Below are 12,221 nucleotides of genomic sequence, written 5' to 3'. Positions count from 1 at the left end.
ACCCCTTCCACAGGGCCTGCCTACTCCAGAATGGTAACTCTTAACTCAGACCGACTGGCAATGTCTGGAAACATCTTTGCTGTCACATTGGTGTCCCGTGGGTAGAAGCCAGGGATGCCCCTGCGTATCTTACAGTGCACAGGACAGCAGCCTCCACTCAGCAAAGGCTAAAGTGACCACCAATCATTGAAGGCTGAGAGACTCTGCCCTAGGACAGAGCCCCGCCCCCAGGGCACCCCCTCCTCTCCAGCATGTGGGCCTCAGGCTGGGGGCCTCCTGAAACTCCTTCCCCACCTCTGCACCTTTTGCTCTGGCCAGCTCCTTTGCTGGTCCCCTCCCTGCTTCTCCACTCCATGCCACCTGCCGGGGCCTCTCCTGCCAGCCACAGGCCTCAGCTGCTGCCCTCAGAAACCACCTCTAATTGCCTGATCCTTCGATCAGCACAGGGCCAGCTTCACCCCCTGCTGGGGCCAGGTGTGCCTTTCTATACCATAAGTAGGGATGACCCCTGCATCCCTTCCTGGAATGGCTCTAAGCACCTAGCACTCAGGGCAGGCTTGGAGTAGTCACACTCAGTGGGAAGCATGTGGACTTTGGAGCCACAAAGCCAGAATTCAGATTCTGACTCTGACACACTTCCTTAACAGTGTGGCTGTGGGCAATCAACAAACCTCTCTGCCTTCTTTTCCTCAGTTTCCTCCTCCATAAAATAGAGAGAAGCACTCCAGCGAGAGTTCTGTAAGCTTGTGAATCCTGCCTTCCCCTGCTCCCTTGGTTCACTTCTCCAGGTGCAGACAGGGAGGGTTGGAGTCACTCCATCCCTGAAGCTGAGTGAGAGCTGGGCTGCTAAGGACACTGGGAGACAGGATCACAGGGTCCTGGAGCTCCCAACCTTGGACCCTCTCCCTTCCCACAGCTCTCCCCAGATTCTTGGCCTCCTCTTAGGCTCGGCTTCTCTTGCTGGGACTGGGACCTCCTTGAAGTGGCAAGGGTCTTAGGAACTCGGGGGAGACTCAGGGTGGCTGTGTCCCTCCCCTGTTTGAAACCACACATGTTCCCCAAAGCACAGGATGAAGCCAAAGCCCTGACCTGACTTCTTCCCCATCTCTGCCCACCTGGATTTTGGGGTGCAGCCTACTGAGTTACCCAGAGAGGCTGCTGTGTGGGCTCAAACCCAGGCCTCTGCTCTGAGCTTCCTTTGGCCTGCTCCTGACCTCCTCCCAGCCTGCTAAGCTCTAGTTTTCATTCTGCTCAGGAGCTCCTCCCCAGGGCTCCTTATCCGAATTTTGGGTGACTGTTCTCCCAGGAGGGGTAGCTCCTCCTGAGGCTGGGACCCAGCCTGGTGCTTCCTGGGCCTCTAGTACCCTACAGGGAGCTACCACAGAGGTGGTGGGTGGTAGTGAAAGTGGCAGACAATGAGGGCCTGGCCCAGCTCTCCACCCATTCTAGAGCTGCGGAGCCAGCGGGGAGGCAGCAAGGGATTTGAACATATCAGCTCCCGGCCTCTCTAGATGAACTCAGCCCCAATCTCCAGGGTGAGGCTGGCACTATCAAGGAATGCAACTCTCTGGGTGAGCAAGGGCAGGCCCCAGTCCCCTCCTACCACTCAGGCGCAGGGGCTACCTGTGGTCAGGTAAGGCTGAGACTCCTACAGGAAGCTTCAAGTGCTACCTAATCCTGCCCCAGTCCCTTGTTTCTGCTGTTTTGATGGGGACCTTCTAGTTTGCAAAGATCAGTCATTCATAAGAAGTCACTCAACAAATGCTCGGGGAAACCTGCTGGGAGCACAGGCTCCAAGATGTGTGCACAGGGTCAGACACATTGACAGGGTGACCACAAGGTCACCAGATGTGATAGGCCAGGTGAGAGAGGGGTTGGGACACAAGCAGAGGCATTCCCTGGCTGGGGCGGGGGGGGGGGTGTACAGTGCAAGGGAGACCAGAAGGGAGTTACAGCCGGAAGGAAGGTACTGCTGGGCTGGAGCCCCTGCGGTCCCCTGGCCCTCAGCAGTCCCTCGATAGGAAATGTGGCTGGGTGTGCCTGAAGGAGTGTCCAGGAGTCCCCCCAAAGGGCAGGGGAGGGAGGGCTGCAGAGACAGAGACATCCAGAAATAAACTAAGACACAGACAGAGAGAGAGAGATACTAAGCAAGAGGCAGCAGACAGCCATAGAACTGCAGAGACAGACTGAGTCAGAGAGGAAGGGAGAGAGAGAGACAGAAGCTGAGAGATTGGGAGGAGAAGCAGCCTATCCCAAAGACACAGTGCCCGCTGTGCTCTCAGGGCCATCTAAAGGAGGAGGGAGCCCCAGGAGGGGTGCAGCCACCGTCACCTACACAGAGTTGACCAAGGAAAGGACCCAGAGCCACAGCTGTGCAAGTGCCAGAGCTCAGCGCTTAGGCCTCGGAGCCCACACAGCCCCTTTGCCCATCTCCGGAGGAAGCGCTGACCTGGACCCCAGCTACCCCGGGCTTCAGGGACGCGGACCTGAGCTCCTTGCCTGTTCCGCCTGCGCTCCCCTGCCCCGCACCCCGCGCTTCCTTCTCATCCAGCCTCTTGCTGCAGTTCAGCGCCCTCCGCCCCCCATCCGTATTCCGGCGCCTAAACTCTTGCAGCTGGGGTCAGGGGCGGGGGTGGGGCAGCTGGGGGCAGGCATCCTAGCCATTTCAGCAGCTGCAGTCCCTCAAGCTGGACACAGTGCGTGGAGCGGAGAGGGCGCGTGGGACCCCCGCCCCCACCCCGGCACACACGTGCACCTCCCGCAACCACAGGGCCCCTCCCGCGGGCTCTGCACACACAGCACACACAGCGGTGCTCGCTCTGGGAATGTAGGTCACCGGCTGCAAAGCCTGGGGTTGTGGTGATCCAGCCATCCGGTACAGGCAGCACAGGCTCCGGATTGGACGGGAATCCTGCCTCCCCCCCCCCCCCCCACTATCTCGGCCCTCAGGCTCCTTAGGCAGCAGCGCCCTGTGTTTTCCCAGAGTCCCACTAAGCTGCGACCGCTGAGACCCTCCTCCGTGCAGAGGGGAGGGCTCCTTGTCACCTGCCCCAGTTTGTTCCTCTGCTGGGTAAGGTGGTGCTCCCAAGAGTTCCCCCTTGAAGAGCTCAAAGGCCACAAGATGTCTTAGGACTAGAGGGAAACAGAGGGTCGCAGGTGGACTGCTCAGGGGCTGGCTTCTAGTGGGAGGAGGCATCATCACCTGACTGGAAAGGTGTGTAGAGGCCTCAGAAAAGGCTCCTGTTCATCCACCCTGGCCGGCATGGATGGTGCAGGCCTGTAATCCCAGCACTGGGGAGGCTGAGGCAGGATTGCCATGAGTTTGAAGCTAGTCTGCACTCAGGGCATTTCTCAAGGTCCTATCTGGAAAGACTGTCACAGATTATTATTCTGGACAGTGCCACATGATCTTGCAGATACAGCAAACCCAGGACAAAGATGGATCTGACCCTAACCCTGATCCTTTCCTTAACCCACATGCCAGCCACCACATTCTCAGCCTGTCTGGCTCACAGTCCAGAGGTGGAGACTCACAATGTGCAGTGAGACAGCGGGAAGCCCAGGTCCCCACAGAGCCCAGCAGAGTAGTTGGGGAGGCTTCCTGGAGGCAGTGACCCAGCTGAGCTCTCAGAATGAGAGGGATTGGTGAGGAGATCAGGGATGGAGTGCTCCAGAGCACCAGAACTGCAGAGAGGGCAGTGAGGCAGGAGTTAATTCCTGAGGGAGGGCGGAGAGGGGAGGGAATGGTGTGGAAGCTGACGGCCCTGTGTCACCTGGGACTTGAACCCTGTCAAGGAGTTATACTCCATCCTGCTGCGGTGGAGGGGATGGCATGCGTGGCCCCTGAGCCTGCACATGGACAGTGTGGGGGTATGTGGAGGTGGGGAGCCCCAGGAAGGGGAGCGGCAGCTGCTAGAGGTCCAAGGTGGAGCCTGGCCTCAGGTGTGGGCTGGGAGGTGGAGAGTCAGAGCAGATGTCTGGACCTTACAGGAGGTAGGATGGATCTTAGGCGAGTCCAGAGCCTCCTCTTCTGTCCTTCTGTCCACCATCTTCCCATCATGCAATGGGGGATAGACAGAAGAGCCTGGAGGGATTCTGCCCCTTGGCTCCCAGAGGTGGCTTCTGGGGCAGAGTTCCAGGTGGGAGGGCCGGCTGTGGCTTTGAGAGGCCTGGAGTCAGCTGGAAGCAAGGCCAGCCAGCAGGAGGGATGGGCAGGACAATGGGAAAGGGCTGGACTTGAGCATCCAGGGGTGGCCCAGAAGGCCTGGTGGAAGGAGGAGGCTGGGCACAGCCAGGACCTGCAGGGAAGGGCCTGCCTGCCTTCTTAGAACAAGGAGGGTTGGAGCTGCTGTTTGGCAATTTTGGGGGAGTGCCTCAGTTTCTTCACCTATAAAATGGGACCTGAAAATTGTGGCAGGAAGTACGTTAGGTAGGAGGGAGGCTGGGGACCAGGGCCATGCCACAGACGGGTGTAACAAAGTTCTGTGACTCCACACGGGCCCCTCAGTGAGGCAGACACAGTCCAGGGCGATGTGGGAAGGAACGATTTATCCTGCTCAGTGCTCACAAGAGGAGGAGCCCCGCCGGAGCTCTGCCACCGTCCCCACCTAGCTGAAGAGTCAAAGATCCAGGTCCCATGGAGGGAAGAACTACTCCTGAGCCCCCCTTTTGGAGAGAGCCCTCCCAAAGCTGGTGAAGGGGAGCACCTTTGCCCTGAGCACACAGGAACCCCAATGCACCTCCTCCTTCCCCCAACGCCCTCTCCCTCCCGTGAGGAGTAGCTAGCTCAGCCACCCCACACACAGGTCCCATCCCTGCCACCCCCAGCTGCGGACCCTGGCCTTCTTGTGCAGCAGCTGGGCATGAGTGACTGACCCATGCACCCCACCGGCAGCATGGCCTCGATGCTTTTCTTTCCTGGCTGTTCTTCCCTCTTTCCCTCCTCCCCAGTCAGTGGGGCAGGAGCGGGCACAACCCCTCACCCACCTGGCTCCTGGGAAGACCAGGGGCCCAGACATGGCTGGCCAGTGAGACAGAAACTCCCTGGGCATGGAGAGAAGGGCCGTGGATTGGGGGCCAGAAGATCCAAGGTTGGGGGGGAGTGTGTCTTAGAGAGGTGAAAGAAAGCAGGCATCTCAGGCAGGGGCCTCCAGGTTGAGGCACAGTGTCCTCACCAGTGGGGCGGCCTGGGGCTTTGAGCCTTGATGGTCTCATCTGAGCAGACGCCTTCCTGCAAGCAGTCAATGGCTCCGTGCATTTTACACAGAGCCCAGCATATAGTAAGTGCTCAGTAAATGGGGCTCTGCTGCTCTAGTCTCTGGTGGGGGCTCTAGACTAGGAGGAAGGAACCCGATTTTGGCATTCCTTCCATATCCCATGCTGGCCAGGCTGGTATTTGCTCACTATTGACAGGAAAACTGAGGCCTAGCAACGGCCTGGGGGTGGGGGCAGCCTGAGAGGCAGGGCAGGCCCTGGCAGCGCCTCCCAAGGCCTGTTTCTCAGATGCAGCCTCGGAGAGGGGCCCGCAGGCACTGGTTTAGAGAACAGGCTCCTCAGTGAGCCAATCACACGCGGCTCCTGGCTCTGCTGTGCACTAGTTGTGTGGCTTTTGTAAGTCCCGCAGCCTGGTGAGCTCAGGGTTCCTCATCTCTGATTTCCCACTGCACCTCACCAGGTTGTGGGAAGGGGAGTGAGGTGACAAGTGTGAGGCATGAGGCTGGGCACCTCCCTGTGGCTTCTAAGATTAGCCTGCTCCTTATGATGTCAACCATGGCATCTGCAGCCTCAGCCTCTTGAGGGCAGGACCACAGTGTGAGGACATCAAACCCTCCATGGCTTCCAACCCAAAATAGCCCTGTCTTTAGGCCGACCCATCCCATTACAGCTGCTCCTGCCGTTCACTGTCCCCAGTGGAGTTGACATGGTTCTTGCCACGTGGCTGTGCTTATCCCCTGAACTGCTTCAGCCAATGCTCCCTAGGAAACAGGATTTTACCTGGGCACCCAGTGCAGCCCCCAGGAGGCAGCTGAGCACAGTCATGGGGCTCACAGGGCAGCAACATAAATATCTCAGGCTTTGCAGCAACACTCAGGGGCAGTCAGTCCCTGAACTCCCCCTCGGTTTCCTCATCTGGAAAATGGGCTACATACAAGATTGCTTGTGAGGGTTCAAGTAGATCATGCACGAAACAGATCTTTCATGGAGCCTGGCATGCAGCAGGTGCTCAGTAAGTGGAGCTGGTTGTTGTATATCCCTGCTTGGGATTTTACAGAATCACATTCGTCTGCCTCCCTCTGGGCCTCTCAGTGACCCTGTACAGATCTCCTTGCCGGGAATTGTGAGGCAGAAACTAAAGGTTCTGAGGTTCTGGATTGTCTGCGCCACCCCCAGGGTTTCCAGAGCAACGGGCCCCTTGCAGAGTATCTCTCACAGGGGTCTGCTGGGTCCAGCTCCTTCTTGTGTGAACCGGACTCCCCCAGCGGGACCCCACCAGCGTTCACCTCTCCTTTGGGTCCCGAGACATCGGATGGTGGCAGGCGGGGAAGGCCTGGGTCTGCCTCTTTATCAGATGAGCAAGTTGAGTCTGAGAAAGCCGCCAGGACAGGCCACCCACAGACACAGACCGCTGCCGTGAGGATCAGTCCACAGGAGAGAGAAGGGGCACTCAGAATCCAGTCAGACTAGAGGCAGACATGCTCAGAACTGGGGCATTCCAGGCACCCTTAAGAGACAGCTCTGGACACACAAGCCCAGAGAGGGAGCGGGTGTCTGAGGTGCGGAGCAGGTTAAGGTGGGATGGGGCCGGCGCTGCTCGCTCCTCATCCCTTCACCCAGTGTGTGTGCAAAGCGCACACCCTCACACCTGAACAGCGAGACTCGGAGAATGCAGTCAAGGAGGCAGACCCCGGGTCAGGCCTCTGAGCAGGCGGTAAAAACACCAGGTCTTCTCCTTGGCTCCAGCCCACTGCGGGCACAGGCTCCCTCTACCTAGGCAGTCACAACGCAGACAGGGAGGATGTGTTTTTCCGAAGGGCAGACTTTGTCTAATCTTCACTACTATGGAGAAATGGAGGCCAGCGGGTCCAGAGCACCACCCCCAGCTCTGCTGCACCCAGCTTTGTCCCCATCAAGGCCCTGGAGTCTCCCAGGTTGCTTAGCTTTCCAATCCTTGGCTAAGAGCATCCCTCTAGGCATGAGGATCAGAGAGCCCTCCAAGGGACTGAGCCACCGTGCCTGTGTGCCTGATCTGCCTCCCACCTGGAATGCCTCTCCTCACCTCTCACTCCTCGCTTGTTCAGCAAGTATTTGCCAGGTGCTTGCTATGTACCAGGCAGAGTAATGCTGTGGGATACTGAGAGCCTACAGATAGGTTAAGTGTGTAACAATGTGAACAGGAATGGGTCCTGGGAAGGACAAGGGAGGTTGAAAGTGGGGTCTAATTTGAGGAACTGGAAGAACATGGCTTAGGGGACAGGCCTCTGAGCAGATAAGTTTTTGAAAACAATAGCAGGATGAAGAAGAAGAGGTAGGGCTAGGGACTAGAAACAACATGTGCAAAGGTCCTGGGGTGAGAAATAGTTTAAGGAGTGTGGGAAAGGCCAGATCACCATGGGTAGAGTCTAGAGAGGGAGAAGTCGGATGGTTTAGAGTGGTAGAAGAGGCAGACCTGAATGATTGGGTCATGTGGGCAACAGAGAGAGACAGAGGTCCAAGAGAAGTGACCAAGCAAGGAAACTGAAAAAGAAATGGGAGAGAAGCTGTCCCAGAAGCTGGATGATGAAAGTGTTCCAAGAAAGGGGGGCTAGTGGAGGATTTTTGTGCCCTCTGCGATTCATATGGTGCAAACCTAACTCCCAGTGTGGCTGTGTCTGGAACAGGAGACCCTGATCCAATGGGAGAGAAGGCCCTCCCAGAGAGCCCACGTTCTCTGGCCAAGTGCAGTGCCTCAGGAAAGGCCACATGGACACTTGGGTAAAGCTAGCCACCTGCAAGCCCGGGGAGCCCCCTCCCCAGCTGGGCCTGCAACCCTCCCTGCACGGGCTTGGCCTCCACCCCTTTGCCGCCTGCCCCACTCCCAAGGCCTCCTCTGTAGCTCAGCCTCTCCCTCGATGCCTGGCAGCATCCAGGAGGTCAGTGGCAGCTCCCGTGGCAGGCGAGACAAGGGCTGATTGTGCACAGAGGGCCTTCCATCATGGTAAAGGCGGCCTCAGTTTCCAGCCTCGCCCTGCCCAGAGGCTGTTGCTACCAAACCCGAAGGGCAGCGTATTCAGGCTGTGGGCTCCTGAGATGCCACTGGGCAGGGACAGAGATGCAGGGATTTGCTCCCCCTCCATCCTTGGGACAAGGATCTGTACCCCTCATGGGGCAGTACCCAGCCATCCACCCTGGCAGTCCTGTCCCTGTGCCAGGTTTCAGGTGGATGGTGCTGGAGGCAGACAGGCTTGTCCCACTCTCAGGATCCCTGGGGACCCGGATCGTTTGTCCTTCCTCTGTTCCAGGCTGGGAGGTTTTCCAGGGCGAGGGCCTCTCTCTCCTTCCTTCCCTCTCCCCTGCCTCTCCGGTCACTAAAACTCACTGTTTCCTAGGCCTTAATTTCCCTCCCTCCTGTATCTCTGACCCTGACCCACAGCTCAGCACATGGGGGTCACTCAAGGGGCAGCGACACACCATCTGATTGCTCAAAGGGGCCGTGTCCCTGGCTGGGCCTGGCCCAGCTCTCCTGGGGGCCGTAGCGCTGAATGTGGCAAAGGCCTCTCTGGAAGGAGCTGGGCTGCCGCAGGAGGAAGGGAATTTGGCCTTGACTCTGTGCCAGGCAGACAGGCCTGGTGGGGAAGGGGGGAATCCAGAGGGAGAACTCTATTTGCTTAGTGCAGATCGTGGCCCCAGGAGGACCTGAGCCCCTAAAAGGCCAACCCAAGCTGGGGTGAGGCTGCCCTGTACCACTCACCTTGAGAGGCTAACAGGGTTCTCTTCCCCACGAGCCCAAAACCCTCCACCCCTGTGCCTAACCTCACTCCTGCCCTCCTGCTGCCCTCTGTTGCCCAGAGACAGCCACTGTGTGCCAAGCAGCCTGGCAGAACGGGCAGCAATTGGGCCAGCTGAGCATTCCAGGGAGCTTGGTTACCTGCATCCCTGGGGCCCCAAGCTTGTGGCATTGGCCACAGAGAAGCCCTTCTGAGGTTTGCAGTTCCCTAACCCACACTCTGCCTGGGTTTTCTGTCCCAAACAAGTTTTCCCCAACGTGTTTCCCAGGGCTTCCAGTTGTCTGAGAGGCTGGCCAGGGGCAGCTCCTGGTGACAGCAGCCTTGGGGACCCTGTACACCAGGGAGCACGCTCCACTTGAGCCCTGGCCTTTAATTATCAGGACCGATCCTGGTGCCTGTTCCATCTCCATGATCTGCACGGTCTCACTAATTGAATCCGCCACAGCAGCGCAGACCTGGGGGACAGCCAGGGCGGCAGACACTCAGGGGGCTGCAAACTTCCTTTCCTTCTTAGCCAAGAGCAAAACACGAGCAGTTTGGAAACTCTCTCCCTGCCCCTGCCCCTACCCCTGTCCATGCTGAGTCCAAGGGGGACCCTGCAGCCCTGTGCCCCATAACCCCGGGCACCCATACCCACCCAGAGTCCTGAGCGCAGACAGTGTCCCGCCGCCTGCCCGCCTGCCCCCCTTCAACTCAGATTCCTAGAGCAGAGCAAAGTCTGCCTGAGCAGGGGGCTGAAATCCCCAACTCTGTCACTTGGCCGGCGTGGCTCCCCTACCGTAGGAGTCGTCTTGGTCCAGGAGGGAGTCGGGCTCCATGGCGTGTGGGCCCCCAGCCCCTGGCCCCACCTAATTTATGAACCGAGGCCGTCTCCATGAGCGTCTGGGTTTCTCCTTTTGTATTCCATCTGGCGGCTTTTCCAACTAGATGACTGGGTATTCCTGCAAGCAGGCCCCTTTCCAGCCCTCGCCTTCATACAGTACATTTAAAGTAGCAGTAACCTCTTTTTCCTCCCCCCGCAGCCTGGCTGGGAACATTAGAAGGGACTGAGGCGGCGAGATGTCTAAAATAGGAAGACGCCGGGGACGCTTGGCCTGGCTGCCCGTGATGCTGGCTGCAGAGATCTGGCCGGGCTGTGCAGATGGAAACACTAAGAGGTAAGGCAGAGACAGGGCTTAGCATCTGGAAGCTGGTTCTGGGGCCCTGGGGACCTGTGGGAAGCGAGGAGGCTGACCCACTTGTGGGTGGGAGGGGATGGGGGTCCACTCTACTTGCCACCCGGCACCCAAACCCCAGGGCTTCTCCCTGGCCCTGCCGGAACCTCCCACGCAAATCTGTTCTCAGACATTTCCTGCAGTGTGGGGGATGAACAAATTGACTCATCCATCCATTCAGTTAGTCACTAAATATTTTTTTGAGCATCTAGTCCTTGCCAGACACTGTGCCTGCTGCTAGGTCTGCAGCAGGGAACAAGCACAGTGTCTGGCCCTCTGCAGAGGTAAACAACTTGCAGGTAAACAGGTCATTGCAATGTCGTGTGTGGGTCAGGTAGTGCACAGAGCGCCGAGTAGGAGCCTCACCTGCATCAGAGAGGTGGTCAGGGGAGGACTCCTGAAGGAATGGGTACCTACGCTGGGGCCTAAAGGATGTGTAGGAGTCAGCCAGGTAAAGAAGAAGGAACGATTGACCATACCTGGGAATTTCAGTTAATTTTAGGTGGTTGGAGCGAGTGGCTAACGGCCTGGGGAGAGCTGAGGCGAGGGACAGAGACAGGAGCAGGTCCGGCAGGGCCTGTGGGGACCGTCCCAGGCCCAGGCTGAGCCTAGTCCCTGGGAGTGACACCATCCCAGTGGAACAGGGTGGGCAACGGGCCAGGGCTGGATTCATGAGGCTGTGGCTTGGGGATGGTTTTCTAAGTACCCTCAGAAGTGGCATTGTGTGGAGTACTCACCCGCCGTGCCTCATGTGGCATGGGTCATCCCATTTTACAGAGGAGGGCAATGCACAAGGTGGTGTGACTTGTCCAGCGCCACCACCAGGAGTGACCATCAGGGCAGACCCTGCAGAGGTCACAGCCTTGGTGTGGGGTGGGAGGATAAGAAAGATGCAGTGATTTACCCCACGTCTCGCGTCCCACAGACCCAGTCAGAACCCAGGCCAGCACTGTGGGCTTACCCAGTGCTGCGGTTCTAAAACAAACCCCAAAGCCCCATGTGTTCACAGTTGGCACTTAATCTGTCCATAGATTCATCATCAATGGCATTATTAGTAGGCAACAGAAACAGGAGGTGGGGCCGAGTTGAAGGTCATGAACTTGGGGACTGTATCTTTTCTCTTTTCTCTTTTCTCTCTCTCTCTTTTCCTGGCTGCCATGACAGGAGTATCTTCCCTCCACTATGCCATGATATTTTGGTCTCATCACAGGTCTGTAAGTCTTGGAATGAGCTGACCGTGGACTGAAACCTCTGAAACCATGAACCAAAATAAATGGTTCCTACTTGAACTTGTTTTTCCTCATGTGTTTTGTCATAGCACTGGCAAGCTGGCTGACATATGGTGGTGGGGGGCAAGCTTCATTGGAGCTTAATCAGAGAAGGCCTCCTGAGTGAGGAGGTGCCTTGCTCAGGAGACACAGGCAGAAGAACAGGTTGGGTGAGCCAAGCAGGGAGGCCGAGGTACTCAGGACCAAGGATGGCAGGAGCAAAGGCATAAGGCACACAGGCAGCTCACTGTGGCTGGGGACTGATGGGGTTGATGACCAGTGGGGCCAGGGCGAAAAAAGGGTGGGCAGCAGGTCTGGGGGCATACACATGTTCTAGGGGGCGACACGCAGCCCAGCATGAGCTTCCTTCTAGGGCAAAGCCAGCTGTCTCCACCAGCGGGCCTCTGCCAGCTTCCTTCCTGCTACCTCCACAGGAGAGATAACCTGCTCTGTCGACTCCACGGCATCACTAGAACGAGCCTCAGTAACTTGTTTTTGGAAGACACAGCCCTGGTGCAGAGGTTGAAGGGACCTCAAGAGAAAGGAAATAGGAGACAGAGAGATAGGCAGGAGGGTCCAGGCCAGGGTGGCAGGAAGGGGAGGCCAGGCCAGGTCCCTCCCAGCTTCCTGCCACTGCCCAGCTCCTCCCAGAGAACCAGAGGCTGCTGATACGATTGGCCAGGCCATGGAGAGGCTGTTCCTGTCCCCTCCTCCCTGCCCTCACCCCAGATGACAGGGATCCCAGCTCCAGGCCT

The 12,221-nt window shown here is 58.0% G+C and overlaps 1 protein-coding gene and 1 long non-coding RNA gene across 3 annotated transcripts in view; one reads left to right on the top strand and one right to left on the bottom strand.

The window, feature by feature from the left end:
- Positions 1–9,946, bottom strand: part of Dab2ip (DAB2 interacting protein) — a 178,724-nt gene extending 168,778 nt beyond the window's left edge. The window contains exon 1 of the mRNA XM_005004048.4: positions 9,763–9,946. Coding sequence (XP_005004105.1) covers positions 9,763–9,802 — 40 coding nt within the window. The 5' untranslated portion in view covers positions 9,803–9,946. The remainder of the gene's footprint in view (positions 1–9,762) is intronic.
- On the top strand, positions 9,740–11,487 carry LOC111757078 (uncharacterized). 2 transcript variants are annotated; one of them, XR_010039924.1, is made up of 3 exons: positions 9,740–9,919; positions 10,007–10,141; positions 11,409–11,487. It is a non-coding gene; the product is annotated as an uncharacterized LOC111757078 (long non-coding RNA). The 2 variants fall into 2 exon arrangements; XR_002791462.2 differs by having other exon boundaries at positions 11,363–11,487.
- Positions 11,488–12,221: the final 734 nt, after the last annotated feature.

Source organism: Cavia porcellus, unplaced genomic scaffold, assembly GCF_034190915.1.
Source record: "Cavia porcellus strain 051 isolate PalLab524CR breed Dunkin Hartley unplaced genomic scaffold, mCavPor4.1 scaffold_1, whole genome shotgun sequence".
NCBI classification, from domain to species: domain Eukaryota; kingdom Metazoa; phylum Chordata; class Mammalia; order Rodentia; family Caviidae; genus Cavia; species Cavia porcellus.
This window is presented reverse-complemented; position numbering and strand designations above follow the sequence as displayed.